Source organism: Taurulus bubalis (genome assembly GCF_910589615.1).
Source record: "Taurulus bubalis genome assembly, chromosome: 7".
NCBI classification, from domain to species: Eukaryota; Metazoa; Chordata; class Actinopteri; order Perciformes; family Cottidae; genus Taurulus; species Taurulus bubalis.
In genome coordinates, this window is record NC_136595.1 from 14,852,011 (window position 1) to 14,873,031 (window position 21,021).

The 21,021-nt window shown below is 38.2% G+C and overlaps 2 protein-coding genes across 2 annotated transcripts; one reads left to right on the forward strand and one right to left on the reverse strand.

The window, feature by feature from the left end:
- Window positions 1-5,771: 5,771 nt before the first annotated feature.
- gamt (guanidinoacetate N-methyltransferase) lies at window positions 5,772-10,179 on the forward strand. Its single transcript, XM_079220503.1, has 6 exons — window positions 5,772-6,013; window positions 7,638-7,783; window positions 7,902-7,965; window positions 8,432-8,499; window positions 8,786-8,896; window positions 9,978-10,179. The coding sequence occupies exons 1-6, from the start codon at window positions 5,836-5,838 to the stop codon at window positions 10,116-10,118; spliced, it is 708 nt and encodes a 235-aa protein (XP_079076629.1). The 5' UTR covers window positions 5,772-5,835; the 3' UTR covers window positions 10,119-10,179.
- A 3,528-nt stretch (window positions 10,180-13,707) lies between these two features.
- Window positions 13,708-18,670, reverse strand: ndufs7 (NADH:ubiquinone oxidoreductase core subunit S7). Its single transcript, XM_079221536.1, has 8 exons — window positions 18,642-18,670; window positions 17,760-17,793; window positions 17,432-17,503; window positions 17,208-17,328; window positions 16,524-16,703; window positions 16,081-16,127; window positions 15,560-15,648; window positions 13,708-14,191 (listed from the first exon to the last, which is right to left on the reverse strand). Exons 1-8 carry the CDS (start codon window positions 18,655-18,657, stop codon window positions 14,094-14,096), a joined length of 657 nt encoding a protein of 218 aa, XP_079077662.1. The 5' UTR covers window positions 18,658-18,670; the 3' UTR covers window positions 13,708-14,093.
- Between the last annotated feature and the right edge of the window lie 2,351 nt (window positions 18,671-21,021).

Genomic DNA, 21,021 nt, shown 5'->3' on the forward strand with positions numbered 1-21,021 from the left:
TTCTTTATAAAAATAGCCTGTGGCAAGATGAGCGATCAAAGTCTGAGTGTTATGCATAGTATGCACCTTCCGCCTAGAAAAAATCCTTGTTTGTGTAAACATTCCTGGCAAATAAACGGTTTTTGATTCTGATTTTGATTCTGATACAAAAGATGTAAAGCTGCTCATGTCGCTCAGTGGGTAGAGCAAGTAGACCTGTAACCACAAGATTGGTGGTTTGATCCTTGTCTCATCTGAACCCCAAATTAATCTGCCCCTTAAATGCTGACAATGGGTTGAATGAATACGTCAAATATCATCTAAGTTATTTTCTATACAATACATTTACTAAAGTACTGCACTTAAGTACAACTTAGAGACTTGTTACTTTTAGTCATTTCATGTTTTTCTATTTTACACTCCATAGGATTATATTGTACTTTTATTCCACAAGATTTATTTCACAGCTAAAGTTAGTTTACAGATTGAGATTTACTCAAAAAAAAAAAGATCAGTTGATAAAATATACATAGTGTTTTCGATTCAACTATATAAAGTCCTGCATATAGTGCATCAACGATAATGAACAGTACAATATTATCAACGGGGAACCACTCTGCACAATGAGTGTTTTTACTTTTTATACTTTTTTAAAATGTATTATTATAATTGTAAAAGCATATTTACTTGTAATGCATGGGTACTTTTATTTGACTGAATTATCCAAATACTTTCTACACTAGTGAAAATACATTATAGATTGCCATTTGTGGTTGTGAATAATCTAGGTACTTATTTATACTAATATTCTCTTTCTCTTTTGAGTTACAGTTATTATTTGCTTTTGCAATGAAGCAGTTTTTCCATGAGGATCATTAAAGTTTTATAACCAATCAACAAAACCTTCTCTGAGAAAAACGCAGAAGCTATATTGTCACATTCAAGCTTCTTATGTATAATAATGCGCACATGCAGGAAGGTTTTTATTTTCAGGGTAAAGCTCTGTTTTACAAGAAAAAGTTATGCATGAACAGATCTCTGCTACACTTTTTGAATAGTGAAACATCCTGTCATAGATGTTTTATTGAATTAACGCCTCAATACGTCCTAAGTGCAAAACAATGCCTATATTCAAGTCGTGTAAGATTTAGTGAATACATATTCTGCCTGATGTGAAGAAAAAAAATATGAATATCAGCCTCTACTAGTGCTACAAAATGGGACATTTCTCATAGACTCGTAAATCATACATTTTGGCAGGTAATCTACTGGCCCCCTTTACTTGCAAGATCTCGGAGAGGGTATGTTAAAACAAAATGATAATACCTTTTGTAATACTTAATTGTAAAAACTGGACCATCACATTCCCACACATGCTGCCTATCTACCTATGCAAAGTCAGTCAAAAAGCTTAGAACATGCAATAATTGTATAACTAATGAACAATAAAAATAGAAACAGGTATCCATTTTGGAGTATTCCCCAAGCGTATGCACAACTCCCAGTTGGTGCTGTAATGTCAGAATGAGATTCACCTTCTCATTCAGTGTCTTGTTTCCCTTTATTTCGTTAATGACTTTTAGAGGACAAAATGAGGTCACGCTTCAGTGTGTCGAGATGTATAACAGCCTTTCTCCACTGGGACTGAGTCCATCAACACAGTTTTTTATTTTTTTATTGTATGTGGGGGAAACAGCTTGATCATGTTTCTCAGAGAGGATTGGCTACTGTGTTCATCAAGAGTTAATTTGGAGCAGGAGGAGGAGAGGACAATGTCACGATGGCCACATGTCCTCTGTTTTATAGGCTTTACATTCTGGTTGTGTTTATTTATTTAATTAGTAAGGGACACAGGGACAGAATCACGAAACAAACTAGAAAAAACGGACAAGACACATGGTACAACATTAACACAGCAGAGGATATCTGCATACAAAGCACAAACAGCAAAATGCAGAGTCAGTGGATATAGGGTTGAGTAGCTTTTAGTACATTTTTTAATTTGGCTTTTTAAGCCACTGATGGAGCTGCACCTCTTTATGTCATCTGGTAGTGAGCCAGTGAAACATGTCACATGTGACACAGATATGTTTTCTAATCAGTGGGTCATATTGTATTTAATTACAATCTCTGTTACAGTGAGGTGGCAGTTCAATCCAAATCTCAGGGCATTCAACATACAGGCAACTTTACAACAGTACAGTCTGTAAGGAAAGACCTGAAACCATCCATCTGATAATGTCATAAAACCAGTGTTATTGGAGTTATATAGTTACTCCATTACAAGTAAAAGTCTTGAATTCTGTTAAAAAATATATCCTTTGTATTAACTGAACTGAACAAAAATATTTTTGTACAGTTTTTACAGCGAATACATCTAAGAGCAACTTAATGCTGTAGTTTGTCAATGTTGAGCCAATCGTAAATAGTTAGTTTACTACTGGCTGGATTAGTAATACAGTAGAGCATCATATCATTTAATTTTACATTTTTAAATAAATGTAACTAGCACCTTTATCTGTGAAATAAATGTAGTGGAGTAAAATATACAATATTTTTCTCTGAAATGTTGTGAAGTAGATGCATAAAGTAGTGTAGAGTGGAAATACTCAAGTAAAGTAAAAGTATCTCAAAAATGTAATATAAGTATACTTGAGTGACACTCCATCGCAACATAAAGGTTCAGATTGTGATTGGCATTCATTCGTTCTCAAGATTTAACTCCATTGGCCTTGGGGGTAAAACAGCACCCTCTTCCTGTTGTGAGCTGCAATCCCATAGATCCCAAATCCAAATACTGTATATCATAACATCATATTGATTGATTTGACAGAGCAATACAAACTAAAATGACAACACGTTGATTCAGACTGCAAAGATATTTTACTTTATCACAGATTTACACAATCAAGTTTTTCATCACACTTTCTGTAACTTCTCTCAAAGCTATTATTTTCCTTTAAGAATACACTTTCAAAGGACAGCCATAGTTATACGTTCTGGAAGATGTGATTCACATTTTTTATTCTTTCACTCAACTTCTGTCTGTAAAATCTGTTGGCTTGTGAATTGAAAAAAAACAAGGGAACTGAACTGACTGATAATCAAATTAGTTGGTTTTATCTAGTTGACCTGCAAAGAGTTTTTCTGCCCTTTGACTCTTGATAGCTGGACGTTCTCTGTAATTTGGGAATTAACTTTAGGTGGAGAAGTGCTGAGGGCAGCAGGATGTTGTATGTTAGAGGAAAACAGTGGAAGAGCGAAGCAGGAGACCTGTGATGAAGCAGGTAACTAGTGTAATTCTTGTCTCATTTTATGGAGATAAATGTGAGGCAGTCTAACAATGATATGGTATGATAAACTGCATGTGGTTTGTGCATTTCTAAAGAAAATCTTAGGATACAGTATAATATAACCATAATTGGTATAACTGATATTCCTGAAAGTACTGTAACTGAAATCATCGAAAATGTTACCAGTTAGGTCTCACTCATCTGCCCAAGTGGTTTTGCAATTAAATATCAACATTTGCCAAAGTGGGACATTTCCTGGAGCTAAATCTCATCAAAAGGTTTCTGATGGGCTTTTTGGGATCTGTGACATGACAACATTTGAGAACTGCAAAACTGCAGAACTGGTTTATTGTTTTCCGTGTCAGAGTGCTGTGGTTGCTGCATGACTGAGCTTCTGTGGAAACAAGTACTATTCAAAGGTAGTGTGGATGAAGAGCCTCGTGTGAGAGCGGTAGGTGGATGAAAACCTGCGATTTGATGAGGACCCTCACCGAGGAGCCGGTCCCACTCAGCTTCACCTAATAGGACTGAAGGGGATGATGGGTAACCGGGGCAGAGGGGCTGTGAAGATGATGAGCTGAACCATTTTTTTTAAAGTCATTCTGTCTCCTTGTGCAGTGAGTCATACAACACATAGAGGATACGTGACATTGAACAGAGTTAAATTATGGTTTATTAGAAGTTTTGGGGACAGAGTTTTCAGGTCATTTTTAAATGAAATGTTTGACACCCTAAGTGAAACATTTAATATGATCCTAGAATTACAGCATCGCTGAATTCATCAGGGAATTTATGAGAACCTGAAATCCCATTCTAGGGTGACATATATTCTATATTATCAATTAATCAATCAACCACAGTTTCATGTCTTGGTTTGTTTGACAACAGTACAGTACAGTATTACATTTACTATCAAAGATAACTGAGACAACCTTATTCACATTTCAGAAGCGTTACATCTGTGATTAAAAAAATTAAAAAATGATGCAAAAGAAAGTAACCAGAGGATCATTTATCAAATTAGCTGCCCATTTATTTTCTATGATTAACTGAAGTCATTTTGTCAATTGTTTCAGCTCTAAATGCTTGGTACTTTTTTTTTTTTTTACAGGGGCAGCAATGATCCCTTCCCCACTTCCTACCCTCCTACCTAGGGTGTCTCTACACATGCAGACTCACAAAGTGAAAATAATACCAGCTACATGCTACTAATAAAAGGCTCAATAAATCCAGTTCATGAAACTGCTCAAATTAAGTTATGCAATATGGAGCAAATGTACGTGTGATTGCGATCCACTGAAATACAGTTTACTTCAGCTGTCCATGCTCAGAGAGCATGAAAAATAAAGAAGGAGCTCTCACTCTGCTGCGTGTTCAGTGTACGCCAAACAAGAAGACCACTTAACAAGACAGAAGGCCAAATGAAGCGTGATTCAGTTCACAACAAACCTGGTCTTTCTTTCAAGTTAATAAACAAATAGGTTTTTCTTTTCTAACAGAGTAGTTTGTCATTTTCGTTTTATTAGCTTCTTTGTCAAAAGATAGATGAGAAGATCGATACTAGTCTATCTGATATTAAGTTACGCTAGTTTTGACACGAGTGTAATTTAGCATAAATACTTGAAACAGCTAGTCTAGCTCCATCAGAGTATAAAACAATCCATCAGCACCTCAAAAGCTTGGTTATTATTATCATAATAAACAAATTAGATCTAATTTGGTCAATTTAATACTTTGAAACGTGTAAATTGACACTTTTTTTAGATGGTGGTTTGATGTGCTGCTTTATTTCTTAGTGACAATCTCTGTAGACATTGGCAACCTCACAGTGACTTGAGTCCTCACACTCCCTAGTGCTTAAAATACCTACCGTCTTGCAGCTTTAAACAATAACACCAGCCTGATGTAAGGTTTGCCTTCAAGCTTCAGAGCTACACTGTTGTCCAGAAAGTACTACAAATACAAATAACAGCTATGCATTTAACACTGAAGCTACAACATTGCAAAAATAAGATGCTCATTCAGAGGGAAATTGTTGTGCAGTAATGTGCAGTTACTTAAATTAGAGTGCAAATATATAAAGTAAAAAAAAAAAAAAAAAAAAACTATTGAGATTTTCAGTCGGACGCAAATGTACACAATGCCATAAACGTAAAACTTATAATGATTAAGTATCATAAATATACACTTTTTTTTAGCGTTCGTAAAATAAACTTGCAAATGTGCAAATCCAAAACCTTCCTTCCAGGGTTCAGTGGGCCTACTTGGTAACCAGCATGCTTATACTGCTTCTTGGTTTGACAGGTGCACTGAATGAGGAAGTAGCCAGTTGTTCACCGCACAGTGAGTCATCTTCTCGACAGAGGATCTTGGACGCCTCCTCGCCCTCACTCTGGGAATGTGTGCGAGCCTTTGACCTGTAGTGGAAATTACGTGGTGTCAGCACTTCTGATCCCGATATAAACGGCCGCCTCCTGCCTTTCACTCTTTCGTGAGGAGACACAGTCCTAAACCGTTCAGCAGAACCAAACAACCACCACTGCCTCCTCCTTATCAAAACAAAATGAGCACCGCAGCCCAGCCCATATTCAGCAAGGGAGAGGACTGCAAGACCTCTTGGCACGACGCGAGCGCCGGCTACAATGAGACCGACACTCACCTGGAGATCATGGGCAAACCCGTGATGGAACGATGGGAGACCCCGTACATGCATTCCCTGTCCACCGTCGCAGCCTCAAAAGGTAAAAGTCGTAATTTCAGGGAAGCGACTTTTCGTCCATTATCGGTACTTTTCTGACGTACGACTGTGCTTAACATTTAGTTAAACAACAAGTTATTTGTCATTAAAATAACTACATTAGTTTTGTAAATATAAATGTGCATATCAATATGATACTATATCATTTCAAATGTTGCTGTCAGGGGAATAATCTGTATCCTCAATACACAGAAAACCAGTACACTATTCCCCAAAAGCTGTTCGTGTTATGCATATTGCATATTTGAGTACACAATTTGCCCGAAAATATAATATACATATATATATATACCTTTTATTAAAAAATGTAAAAGTGAAGGCATTCAAAACAAATTTGAATCTCATATTTTGACTTTACTTTTTTTTTAAGGAAAATTACATCAAAGCATTCATGAAAGTACTGTTTTGAGTTTCGAAATGTTGATAATGTTTTAGGGTACTTTCTTTTTTATACATATTTTAGCCTTTAAATTAGTATTTTGTGAAATGATCTAGAGGACACGTGAGCGTGTGAGCAGCATGGTGCTCAGTGCTGTGTGAGTACTACAGCAGCTGTTTCTCTACTCATGGGAACAGGCCAAGAAGCTCCAGGGGGAAACAGCTCATCTGCTCTGAGCTATGTAAAAAAAAAAAAAAAATTAGACTGATCCACACACCCTTGCAGACATATGGGAAGGGACAAGCATGTGCACTAAAACTGTCTGACAACACTGTACAATTGCTGTGTATGCTGTATAACCCAGCATACACAATGTATTCACAATATATTTGGATTAATTCTTAATTTCAAGTTTAAATTGATTGTTTCAGCATACACTGAAATCCCTTTTCATAAAACTGACATGCAAACCACATTTGTGAAAAGACAATCATTTGAAGCAGTAATCAGTTTTCAGATTTTAACTTTAACTTAATTTAAAATATATTTTTGTACTTTTGTCTGACATAACATGCAAGAAATTTGATGTGAAACATTTTTTGTTTGTTTATAATAATGCAGGATAGTCCCATTAAGATTCAAATGTATTTTCCAAGGAAAATCAGGCCAAGACTGCAGCAGAAAAGTTTCGGAAATAAAAGTACAAAACAGAAAAAAGTGTCAAATTAAAATGTGACTATTACACTGAGTTGATGATTAATGCTTCAGTAAATCCTCATGAAAGGGGTCAAGCAACAACAAATAGCCTGTACCCCTCATCTATTTATATGCTTCTCTGAAAGGAAAGGAAATAAAACCCTTTGGCTTTTACTGTCCCACCACATGTTACAACCAACTGGCTTTCCCTCCACACCCAACAGAGGGAGAAAACTACAACCGTAAACTACAAAAATCTGAGTATGGTCCTATGGTCTTGCTTGTCTATAAGAGCAAAAAATAATGCTGTCACTATGTTACTGAGGCCCAACAACATACTTCCCTCCTTAGTCTAAAAATTAACCTTCGATGGGAAATGAATGTCACAGTGTTTCATCGACAATCAGCAGTTGTACCAGTTGGTCACAAAAGTAGGAAAATAGACAGTATCGCACCAACGAGCTATCCAAGGACATTTAGATTAAACGTCTAATTTTCTCATTGTATTGTTTCGTTGTGTCCTGTCTGGTAGGTGGTCGCGTTCTGGAGATCGGTTTTGGCATGGCCATCGCCGCTACTAAGCTCGAGTCTTACCCCATCGAGGAGCACTGGATCATTGAGTGCAATGACGGTGTCTTTGCCAGACTGGAGAACTGGGCCAAGTCTCAGCCACATAAGGTCAGCAGATCCAACCGCCAAAATTATCTGCCTGTGTTGTTAATCACAGCTGTGTTTTTGCACTTCTAGTTCACAGTTACCATTCTTAAAAGTAAAGGTGGCATTTTTGTTGCTGCAGGTCGTCCCTCTGAAGGGCCTTTGGGAGAACGTTGTTCCCACCCTGCCAGACAACCACTTTGATGGTAAGAAATCAAACCTGACATTCAGCTCACGGTTTTGCTTGACGTGAGTTTCCTGAATTTACAGTTTACTATGTTGTGAAGAAAAGTTGAAAATTGGAAGAGGAGTAGAAAATTGGTACAAATCAAAGAAATCTGTTTACGAAGCCTTGTTTAAAACACAACCACAACACTTCATCAAACTCTGATGAGTGGAGTATCAGTTACCTCATTAGGATGCATAAAACATTACTGCCCCCTCGTTATGCCACTCGGTTTAAGTTATTGATTGCTGAAAGTCAGTGTGAGGATGCATAATCCATTCAAGGGTCCTCCACACTTCAGCCACTGGTGTCTGAGATCACAGACGAATAAATTTCACTTGACAGATTCTAAATATTGAGAAGTGATAAACAAAACACATAGAAAACTGAATGAGTTCGTTGTTGTTTGCACTCTGCTAACATTGTGTCCTTCCACTCACTCTCAGGTATCCTTTATGACACGTACCCTCTGTCAGAGGAGACATGGCACACTCACCAGTTTGACTTCATCAAGGCAAGTAGTTAAAATCCTTAGAAAACACACCAGTAAGTAACACAAAGTCCTGATAATTCTGGAGGGGGATATTTTGGGAATTATTTGTATGAAAAGTGTATTAAAGATACTGAGTAATAGTACAAGAAATACATTAATAAACAGTATTATTGCCTTAAGTGTTAAGATATTGTGTGGTGCACATACCACATGCTTAAAGAAGACTTCAGCACATACTGAAGTCTTCTTCAGGTCACGTCCCGACAGGGCTAAAGGGCTGATGGATTTGGTCCATGTGTCTCTGCAGGGTCACGCTCACAGGATGCTGAAGTCTGGCGGCGTCCTCACCTACTGCAACCTGACCTCCTGGGGCGAGCTGCTCAAGACCAAATACGACAACATCGAAAAGATGTTTGAGGTTGGTAACCTTCGTTACACCCTCAAGGGAAATAAATTCAACTTAATTTCACTCATCTGAAACAATATAACCTGTTTTCTTAGTTACAATCCATACTTTTTCTGCGCAATATAGGTTTTGTGGAAGTAAAGTAACTGCATGCTGGGCGTTAAAGGGGAGACAAAAAGTGGTGTCCCAATTCCAAACTACATACTTATTGTATACAGAATGTGCTTTATACTAGTCATTCTAGTGTTCAGGTTTTTTTGCATTTGGCATGAAAGAAATCAATATATTTTACCATTATTATTCTAACAAGATAGTATACAATAGGTGCACTGTTGGAAGTACATTAAACTGCAACTTTAGAAGGTCACTGCTATTTAAATGTATTTCTAAAGATTTTATACTTAAAAAAGCTATTGGAATTCATTGAAATGTTATGGAGATGTGATTACATACATACCTACATTGCCTTTGTGCAGTGCATTGAGGGAAAGTAGTGTCCATCAATAGAAAATAAAAACAATTTCCACTATGAATGCATGACACATAAAACCTGCTTTAAAATAGTATGTAGCATAGAATTGGAACACAGTTATTGTCGTCAAAGTTATTTCAAACACTTTTCTTTGACAAGACTTTGATCAGGATGTGGATGTGTTAATTGAAAAAAAATAAACACAACATGTCATAAGTTTGATTTCAGTGGAGGGTTTCAGTCCCACATGTTAGTTAGTAAAGACAGTATCTTGCTATTTACTTTAGCATAAGACGGTTCAAGTCACTGAATGCTGACATAATGCACAGCTGTATTAGTACTGTAGTATCTCTACCTGTGAATCATCAACATGCTTGTGTCAACAGAGGCATAGTCCTTCGTGGCCTGGGACGTGTATTTCCACATGACTGTTTAGAGTTTGATATGTATCCGTGGTGCACGGCGCTGAGCGCCCATCTCCGTCAGGGTTGAGCTGAGTGAGACCTGTATTACAGGCTGCGATAATTTCAAGGTCAACAATAAACCGGATCAGACTAAAGCGCCTGATAAAGCCAGCAAGCCGCCTCACAATCACCAACTCTGTCTGTTAATGATTTTCAGGAGACCCAGGTGCCTCATCTGCTCCAAGCCGGCTTCAAGAAGGAGAAGATTAGCACCACCACCATGGACATTGCACCACCCGTCGAATGCAAATACTATTCCTTCAATAAGATGATCACTCCAACCATCGTCAAGGACTAAAGTCCAAAAATGTTGCTACAACGTTTGCTTGTTTTTTTTTTACAATAATGTGCCTTCTTACAAGACTCTCCTGACCACCTCCCTCTGTTTATTTCACTGTCTGCCATATTTTCAATAAACACAAGTCCATCCCAACTCAGATTACCAGGTGCTTGTATTTATTATACATTTATTGCATTAGTTTCTTTTACCATGTAGGAAACTTTCAAACTTTACCGACTAACTTCTTGATTTAAGTTCTAGCTTTGTTTGTTTCGTTCCTTTTGTTTAGCTGCAGACTTTGCTTAATCAGTGCGTTGATACATTGTATTCTTCCCAGCAGTAAATATGTGAGACAACAGCAAAGAGAAACCACCGAAAATGCATTCACACCCGACTGAGGCTCATCTCTTTCAGGGCTTAAATCACCCAGTATCCTTCTTGTCACGTCTATCCCAATTTTAGACCAAATAGCAAATAAATCACAAATGCTTAAATGCATAGTTGTCATGAACTTCAGAAAGTCTTCTCTACTCTCAATGTTAAACTCAACAGACTTTTGTTATTCCTTGTGTTATTTATATGCAGCAGACTTGTACGTCAAGAGCAGTGGTGGAAGAATTACGTAGATCCTTTACTTAAGTTAAAGTACGTTTAACATAGTCTAAAAACACTTACATGTGAAAGTCTTGAAATATGTAACTTAATTGAAAGTACAAAAGGATTTTCAGCAACATGTTCTTAAAGTAAAGAGTACTCAATGTGCAGAATAACTCCTTTCAGTGTTCTTGTAGAATATTATTCTCATGTAAGAGCATTGTTATGTTGTAGTTTGTCAAAATGGAGTCAATTATACTATAAACACATTCTATACTATTGGGGTCGATTGGTAGTGCTACATCATATCATGTATGCATAATGTAGTAAATAGTTTCATATAAATGTAGTGGAATAAAAAGTAAAATATTTCCCACCGAGATGTTGTGGAGTGGAAGTATAAAGTAGCATAAGATTAAACAACTCAACTAAGATGCAAGTATGTATAAATTGTAAGTACAGTAAAGTCATTTTATTTACATACATTATTTACATTGATCAGGAATGAGCTTTTTTTTCATATTGTGCAAATTTGACAAAAAACTATAAACATTTAAAGAAAATTATATTTTAAATTGCCTCCTATTGAGCAGATTAACAGTCAAAAATATCTTCTTTTACTTGATTTACCTGTGATAAGACTACTGACAATACGCCTTTAATAAGAGTTGCATAATGAAAAGCCTTAATGGAAACAATCTGTTAGCTATTAAATAGTCCACTAAGATGGACACAGAGTGCAACAGACTGTATGTTTTAATTTATGGCTGCAGATAACAGTGTATGTTATCTGAACACTGGGAATAAGCTACCACCTGGTGAGGACACATGAATCATAAGATGGATGCATGATGCAACACCAGGCTGCAGTCAGGTGGGAAACTACAGCAGCTGGCGGATCTCAGATCTGATTCATGAGCACATGACTGTTATATTTTAAGAAGTTATGTCAACAGTCTTACAGAGAAATATGAGCAGGCAGAAACTGGGCTCACAGCTAAGAGGGTAAGCTGAAACCGAAACAAGAAAAATATCAAAATATTCTCTGGTTTCAACTTCTCAAATGGAAAGATTAGCTAGTTTTCCTTCCCCATATTTGGTAGTGAACTGAATATGTTTTATGTTTCTATATGTTGTTCAGATAAAACAAGTAATGTGAAGATATGGGAAAACTAAAACATTTCATAATTTTCCTTTTATAGACAAAATAATTGATTGATATTGAAAACAGTAGTTAGTTGCAGGCCTAGATATTACAATCTATAAAAGTAGGTTGAGACCCTACTTAATAATCTGCAGGGATGGGGGGGAAAAAAATATTGTGATAGATTGTTGTTTATGGTCTCTTGTGATACTCAAGCTAGTTAGTTTTTTGTTCCTTGACATGATTTATTTTTAGAGAAACGTCATCTTTAGAAGATATCAGTTATATTGGTATTAGCAAATATGTTATCCTACAAGTGATTGTAGTAAAGAAATGCCAAAGATTTGTATGAATTCATTCGGACACATTTGTTTTTAACCTGCAAAAGAGTCCCGCTGAGCACACATATTGGACAAACTTTCTTTTCAATTTAAAAGATTGAACAAAGCCCTTAATTCCATAACAGATTATTCTTTACTGTAAAATATAAAGTATGGCCTTAAACATGGGGCTGCACGGTGGTGCAGTTGATCGCGCGGTCACCTCACAACACGAGGATCCCGGGCTCGACCCCCGGCCCTTCTGTGTGGCAAAGGGGGTTCCCTCCGGGTTCTCCGGCTTCCTCCCACAGTCCAAAGACATGCAGCTCAGGTTACTTGGAGACTCTAAATTGCCCGTAGGTGTGAATGTGAGCGTGAATGGTTGTCTGTCTCTATGAGTGCCCTGAGATAAACTGGCGACCTGGCCATCGCCCAATGTCAGGATGTGACTGCTGCCTCTTGGATGTGTTTTAATGTGTAAAAGAATCCCAGGAAGTGGGTGTACACATTATGGAGATGCGGTTTTAAAAAACAAGTCAATCAATCTTTAACCAGTATGGTAATCGTTAATGACAAGAGGTCGACGAGGACATTTATAATCTACCGTTATCGGAGCAACTGCGCTTCTATAGTGGCTGATGGCATCTCAACCACCGGTCACACAGGGACGTACATCACCGTTTTGAATGTGTACATGATATATTTGAACTAAAGTTAACTTTATTTAAGACAGCTCAACAAATAAATGAGCATGATAAGGGTATTAAGTTGCACATTGACATTATTAATGCATTAGACTGAAGACTTGAACTGCCGCTCAACCAAAAGCTTGCTGTGACTGTTTCGTTGGCAAGCATGGTCATTCAAAATTAGCTCACTATATAGGTAATATAATATTTGAGGAACACTTTGCTGAAAAGATCGGTCTGCATGTGATTAACTCCCGGTATCAGTCGATTAACCAACTGTCTGCTTTTTTCCTTCTCCAAACTATTGTTATTATATCAGCCTTTAAAACCCCTCTATCAGTCAACCTCTACTTCTTTTTGGTGCTGCACAGCCACCACAGCACAGACGCACACCGTTATTCAGAGCAACTCAAAACAAATGGGTCAGAAGGAATTAAGTGTCTCATTGAAGAACCCTTCAACAGCACTGAGGACTGAACCTGCGAGTCTGTTGATTAACACTGAAGATGCTTAAAAGCAACTCTGCTTTCTCCCCCTCTGCATACATAATTGGAGCAGATGGCTTCCAGTTCTGGCTGAAAATACAAAATACTGCAGCTTTGCTCACAGAAATCCACCTTTGACTTGGTGCTCTGATATTTCACTTTGTGGGTTTGGATAGTGTTTTAGCAGACAGTGACTTCAAAAACAGCAAACTTCAATAAAAATGTGTTTTTCTTTGAGCCACTTATGTTACCGCAGACCAGTAAAGGTCAGTTTGTGATCACAGAAGCCACCTAGTGGCTTCAATGTGGCTTTACTGGTCGCAGTGGAAAGAAGGACACCAGATGTTAAAATAATGTATTTTTATGCGAGCCCAGTTTATTCCAAACAAGATATTTATTAAGATAATTATAATTATATTATTTTAGATAATCAAGGATTTTTTATCTCACTTCAGGGCCATGACAAATTATCAAAAATAACATGTGTAGTTACTTGAATTATAATTTAAACAGTGGGTTACACGTTTTTCCTGTTAGAGAAACAGTCTTCAGGTATTAAAACTGAACTAAAGATGCAGACAAACGGAAGTGAGCGGCCGCTGCTGTGTTCGGTTGAAAATAAGCGGCAGTGCACTGTGTGTAAATTACAATGGATTTATTGATGTTAGATCCTGCAGCTTTACATGGAGGAGGAGCAACGCTCCAAATGAATCCTAAAATACAACATTTACATACCAGATACAAGCGCACACATAACACATTCACTTTCGATACCAGATCCTCAACTTCTTCTCACGTTTGATTTTCTTCTGCAGCTGTAAAGTCCCGTAGAGCAGAGCCTCTGCAGTGGGGGGACAACCTAAAGAACAGATGGGAAAATAACTGAGCAACTTATTGTTTCAGGGATATTTCAACTCACAGAGCCATGATGGCACAGAGTTATCCTATCTGATAATTCATTGACATAATTGGCTACTGATGACACACATTGATCAGTCTGCAAGACACTGACTAGGGACAGTACTCGACTATCATTATGAATGCTGCTGTATTTACATACATACTGACAGAAAACAAGGACTACCAGCACTGCTAATATTACCTGTATTTATTAATAATCCAAGTACAGCTATGACCAATAACAAAATTACTAGTAGCATTACGCCGTGTTCACACCGGACGCGGCTCGAAAATTCGCACCGCATTCCACCGCGGAAGTTTACTCGCGTGAGTGAAACGAGGGTGTTCACACCAAACGCGAAAAATCGCGGCGCGAAGGGGGCGTGGCTTAGCTCTGTTGCTTGCCTCTGTGAGACACAAGCAACGAAGCTTTCATTTCCGCTATCGACCATGGAATAAATAACCACTAGTTCTGCTTTATATTTGTTGTAGAAGTCCCAAACATGTCGGAACATGAAACGCCCTCGTGTTCGGGTTCATAACATCATCCGTAGCCGCACACAGCTCGGTGAATTTCACCGACTCCTCCAGGAACTGCGTCTGGCGTATCTACGTAAAACGATACCGATTATGCAATCCACCATGGAAATAACCACTAGTTCTGCTTTATACTTTTTGTGTAAACTCCACATATGTCGGAACATTAAACTCCATGGTGTCTGGGTTCATAATATTATCCGTAGTCCCACAACAGCGTCTCAATGAAGCCGCTACCAGCGCTGGTTCAGGCGGAGCAGCAGCAGTTTCATTCAGAAACGGGGAGACGGCGGTGGTGACGGGCGAGCTTCTCAACGCTGATTCTCAACGCTGATTCTCAACGCTGATTCTCAACGCTGATTCTCAACGCTGATTCTCAACGCTGATTGGCTGCCGCAACTTTGCGTCACGCGATTTCTCCGCCAGAGTTGGGAGAATTCAACTCACGCGAATTCGCGCCGCGTCCTTCGCTTTGTTCGCTCCAGGTCAAACGTTCTGTTTGCGCCGCTTCAAACGCGTCTATCTCGCCGCGCCGCGAATAAATCGGCAATTCGCGTCGCAGCGCATCTGTGGATTGATTTATAATCTGGTCGCGCCGCAAATTCGCGCCCGTCCGGTGTGAAATGGCATAACGATTAATCTAGACCGTCAAGGCTACCCACATACTTTTGGCAAAAAAGTGTATGTTGGAAATATCCTAATTTAAAAAAAGGACAGTATTTTTCAATGCTGTTTATAAGGAATTTGTAGATGACATTGTGACATTTCGATATTGGGCAGTAAATATTACCTGGAACATAAATGTCCACCGGTATGATTCGGTCACAACCTCTGACGACAGCGTAGGAGTAGTGGTAGTAGCCTCCTCCATTAGCACAGCTGGAAGAGAAGAAACATATTTTATTTAATCAGGCAGTCTCATTGAGATCAAGATCTCTTTTCCAAGAAAGACCTGAAAATATGAAACATTTACAAAAACACAAATCAGCAAAACAGAAACAACAATCTACACAATAAATATTCATTAAAAACAGCTTTAAATAGTATGAGAGGACTGTTAGCAAGATGCTGATTGAAAAGGTCTCGACTAACTCTAAACCCGTAGAGTAGGAATTAGAAAAGTAGAAAGAACAGTGGACAAAATCAGGAATAAACCAAATTACAGCAACGCTAAACATTCAGAGTATATGTTAAATCAGATCAGCTGTAACAAACGTTACAGATACAGAATGGACTACAGATGACTGGCAGGTGTTGGTGCATTCAAAATAATTAGCTGAGGAAGAGGAGGGCACACTGCTGTTAACTTACCTTCCCATGGAAATGACGTATCTTGGCTCTGGCATCTGGTCGTACACCTGTTGGAAAGAAGAAGCAGTTCGGTCACTCTTATATAATGTCTGACTAAGAACTAATCTGTCATCTCAGCTGGAGGAAAGCTTCATGCCAGTCTACCAATCCAGCACCAGGCTGGTCATAATCCAGCCGGCATTAAAATAGCTTTACTGTTCTCAGCACTACCATCCTGCAGACAGAACAGGCTAAGAGAGAAACTGACAATGTATTTGAGCATTGCAAGGAAACGTGTCTATTCATTGTTTTTCCTCCAATTCCCACACTTGAATCAAACCTGCGACCGCGTTTGGGGTGTTGTTTGGAGCGTAAGATGGTTGAATTACACTTTATATGTAAGATGCTGCTGCTCTTCCATTATTTTACAGCTGCTGTTAGATCCCACCCATTCTCTCCCTCACCTTTCGCAGAGCCGGAGCCATCTTATTGGTCAGCGTTCCCGCCACAATCATGACATCAGATTGTCTGGGACTTGCTCTGAATACCACACCAAATCGGTCCATGTCGTAACGAGGCGCCGCCATGTGCATCATCTCCACGGCGCAGCATGCCAGGCCGAAGGTCATAGGCCACAGAGAGCTCTGAGAGGGTAGGACAGCATCAATAGGTCAAAACATTCACAGAGCAGTCACATCCATCCAAGTACACATGGTTCTGACCCAAAGCCATAACTTCAAAGCACTGTTCAATTACTTCAAAACCATCGTGGTTAGCCGGTAACAACTCTCTGGCTCGTCAGCAGCTCTTTAATTTGCCTTTTGTGTCAGACATCTGACACGTTATATTATATTTCATTTAACTCACGCTTTTATCCAAAGCGACTTTCATTCATCCATGAGTACAAACTCAGAACAACAAGAATGAAGAAAGTACAATTTCTTCAAGAGAGCCAAACTACAAAGTTCTATAAATAAGTGCCATTTAAGCGCTAACATACTGTTCATTAGTATTTGACTCAGACACTTAATCTCAGAAAGAGGAAATTCAGACGACTAAAAGCTGGAAATTTTAAGCGAGTGACAAAGAGATCATAACACTCCTCACATGTGGGTGTTAACATAGTCGACAGCCTCTCATCTACTCACCCTGCGTGCCCAGTTAACCAAGTCGTCCAGTTTAGTGATGGCATACTCCCCCTTGCTGCTGGCTACAGCTGCTGGCTTGGCTGCTGCCACTGCTGTGCTCTTTGCTCTGACTGGAACCACGCTGCAACAGAAGGATGGAGGGGATCTTTACCATGTGCCGAGTGTTTACTGAGGGTCTTTTCTTTCTTTGGATATTTACACCAGATTATAAATGATAAACTCACCTTGTGGTGGTATTCTCGCTTTTCACACTGTTGTGCAGACTCCTCTGATAAACAGCAAACACTGAAATAGGCCTGTGAAAAAAAAATTGGAATGGAGGGAAGTCAGATACCGTAAAGACTGTGTGTCCCACTCTGCATTTACTGCCAACTGAGGTTGAGTTCTATTAGTTTATTACTAGTTTTGTACAAGTAGTATTACCCGTAAAGTAAAGTAATCCATGTGTGCATGTGGGTACGAAAGACCAACTCCACCCCTGTAAAAGGTATATTACGAAAGCAGCTGTCCGACCAGCGGGATGGATTTGATAAAGGATGAGAAGGTTCTTACCTTGAAAAGGAGCCAAACAGGGCCAGACGTGGCGCTGCAAAATAAAAACATTTCACAAACTGAAAAAATGGTATAATAACAGTGATATATTGTAACTACTTAAGATGCATTAAAACAGCTGTGCATTCAGGTGTGACATAACTCGTTACATTGCTATGAAGCAGCAACAACAACAGTGGTAGAACATCAAAATGTTACCCTAAAACCAAACACTTCTGTTAAGTCTGTACATACATTCAGATTGAAGACTTTTCTGTTTGCTGTTGCCTTGAATTAAACCAGAATTCAAGGATATTAATCAATTTCTGCATCTCACTACTGCTACATTAAAATAGTGTAACTATCGACTAATACTTTACGGTATTGAGTGCTGGCTTGGTGTGTGAAATGGCTGCCGAATCGAAAAGTAGCGTCTCTCGCGTTTTCAAAAAGCCATTGAGTGATAATCCACAAACATAATGTTTGCAAATACAGATGTGAACCCCAAACTGGCCGCTTTTCAAGGCTAGTTTGTTAAGACGATCGAACCCTTTGCGCATGACACTAACGGCCCATTTAGTATGGTACACCCACAGATGAAAACGTATTAAAATAACATACACCGTGGTCCGTTTCAAGAGGACATGTGTATTTAAATGTGACATGTACTGCAGTAGCTGGAGTCCCCGTCAGTGCTCAACTGGTCCGCCGCCATGCTAACGCAGACAGCGCAAGGTCAGTGTGCGGATTCCCTAAAAGTTACAAATCCGAACGCCGACACAGTCAAACCACAGATGAAAGCACATTTAAGGGCTTTGTCTTTCAAACACGGCAAGAAACACAAGTCTAAAAACACTGTAGTGTTTATTAAAAGCGTGTACGTTTAATCAAAACACCACTCACCTACTAACGCCGCCATCTTTGGGGTTCTGATTACGTCAGACTGCTTCCCGTGCGTGCACGCGCTCGAGCCGCTGGGGGTGCTGCTGTAACGTTTATCACCAGTTTATACCTAAAGTTAAACCAGAGCAGATCGACTTGTAACGGGTCTTTGCTCTGAATATAAGAGGTTATATCGTGTTTGAACGCCATTCATAGCTGATCATGTGTTTGTTTTATAGTTTAGTTGAAAAAACGAAAATACAGAAATATTGGAAGAAATGTTCTCGGAGTGTATTTCCCATTTCTACCAGTAGATGACAGTATAAGTGTATTTAAACCATACATTTAGTTATATTTACCTTTGATCTTGGTATTGATACAGGCATATGTAATGCTGTTTATTTTCTCTTTAATGTTCATGGTTCCTTTGCAATCTAGTTATATACATCATGTATTTACGTGTTATCTTTGTGTCATTTTAGAACCAAACATTCCGACATGGAAGAGTGAGCATGTGTTCACACATGTGATCACGAGGCAATACATAATGAAAATGTAATAAATAAAGAGACAGTTGGTTTATTCTTACCTATGCGTCCCTTTTTTTATCTTCATTACTATATCATCACTGCACCATCATCACGGTTACTGTCATAAACATTCAATATCTGACCTGTTCTGTTATAACTCTGCTGTACACAATTAACGCTGATTCTGATTATATAAATAACAATATAGGTAGTTTGCTGTTCCTGTAAAACTGAGCAACAGGGCTATTGAGTCCTCCAAGTTACATGGCGGTCATCTACATCAGTAGGTCATGACCTTCCTCAGCTAAGAGCAGTAGCTCACGTGTATTTTTATCTGATCCAATGACACTCACATTCATCAGATCCAAGAAATGGACATCACCCTGGACAACATTTCTAGAATATTTAAGGTCAGTAAAACATGTACAATCTTGCACCATAAAGTGGGTATTTCAATATTTGTATTTTCGTTTCAACTTTAAAAATGCTTTTTTTCACTAGCTGATATACGTTTTGCAAGGGGTTGTAAATGTGGCCCAACCTCCGCAATCATGTAAGGTTAATAAGTTCCTCCGCTGTGCTACACACTACTCGTGTCATCGTCATAGATTAGTATGTCATAAACATTAAATAAAATGATATTAAAAAAAATATTTCATTAAAAATCACAAAACAGCAGAGTATAGGATGTCAAACTGTTTCTAGATAAATTGATATTATAACATATCATAAAACGCCATAGTATGTAATAAAGTTGCAGTATAGTCATAAAAAGTCAGAATTGAGTGTCATAGTATAGTTGGAATTGATGCAATACATTAATTAGCAGGCTAAACTTTGCAGCTCATAGTACAACGTCAAGCTAATGCAGCTTTTTGAAAAAATACATTAATATATAATTATACACCTTTTCAAAATATTGAAGCAAATCAACTATACAAAATGCAGAAAACTACAATATGTCAGTACAATAATCGATGAGCCGGTTGTAAGAAAGTCCATGATTATTATTAGCATCTTAGTAAGTAGCAGTATTACAGAAAAATAGTAGTAGTACCAAAAAGTTGTAAAGTTGATATATTTTAAGATAAAGTAGCAATATTATAAAAACAAGATATGGTTGAAATTATATGGAAAAAATTACACCATAATCATAATATTTTTGAAATTCTGGAGTCAGGCAGCTGTTTACCTGCAGATGAGACAGGAAGCAGCGGCATTAAACAGCTCGTCATCCACCTCTCTTCAAAGTGTCTGTTCTACAGGTCCTTTGTTTTAGTTTAAAAAAGACATTTTGGTGTCAACACTGTCACATTTATGGAGTGTCTGTCTTCATTGTTTTACTTTATGTATTTTCGGCACTTTTTCTACAATTTTCACTCCTACATTTACATTGGATTTAAATTGATTTGAGTGTTTCTGTGTGTTTTTTGCAGATTTAGGCAGCTTGCCAGTTACATTTTAAACTTAAATGTATTATGCTCACATTTTGCAAAGAAAAATACCAATATAGAAAGACTAAGGAAAGATTGTAATGGAAAAATTATATTTCATTACTTTCATTTTGTGGGACAGTTTTAACATTTAAGATGGTGCTGGTCCTAAGACCGGTAGTTTGAGACCACTGGTCTACAAAATGTCAAGTATGATGGCTTTGCCTAAAGTAATAAGCTCACATTTTAAACTTGATTACTTAGTCTGACCTGCAGGGAGAATAATATATATTTTTTAATATTTTATACTTGTATGAAATTGGTCAAACTTGGTGCGTAGGAAAATACAACTCACATGTGAAAGATAGACAGTCAGCACTGAGTTTACTAGAGACACAACGTTTCAATGGTGGACTTTCACTGGCACTAACATTTGAG

Coding starts and splice junctions, on each gene's coding strand:
- ndufs7 (XM_079221536.1), bottom strand. Junction 17,329..17,431: donor AGCGAGAATACCACCACAAG/GTGAGTTTATCA, acceptor CTTCTGTTGCAG/CGTGGTTCCAGTCAGAGCAA. Junction 16,704..17,207: donor TGGTTAACTGGGCACGCAGG/GTGAGTAGATGA, acceptor CTACCCTCTCAG/AGCTCTCTGTGGCCTATGAC.
- gamt (XM_079220503.1), top strand. CDS start 5,836: ATGAGCACCGCAGCCCAGCCCATATTCAGCAAGGGAGAGGACTGCAAG. Junction 6,014..7,637: donor CACCGTCGCAGCCTCAAAAG/GTAAAAGTCGTA, acceptor CCTGTCTGGTAG/GTGGTCGCGTTCTGGAGATC. Junction 8,500..8,785: donor ACCAGTTTGACTTCATCAAG/GCAAGTAGTTAA, acceptor GTGTCTCTGCAG/GGTCACGCTCACAGGATGCT.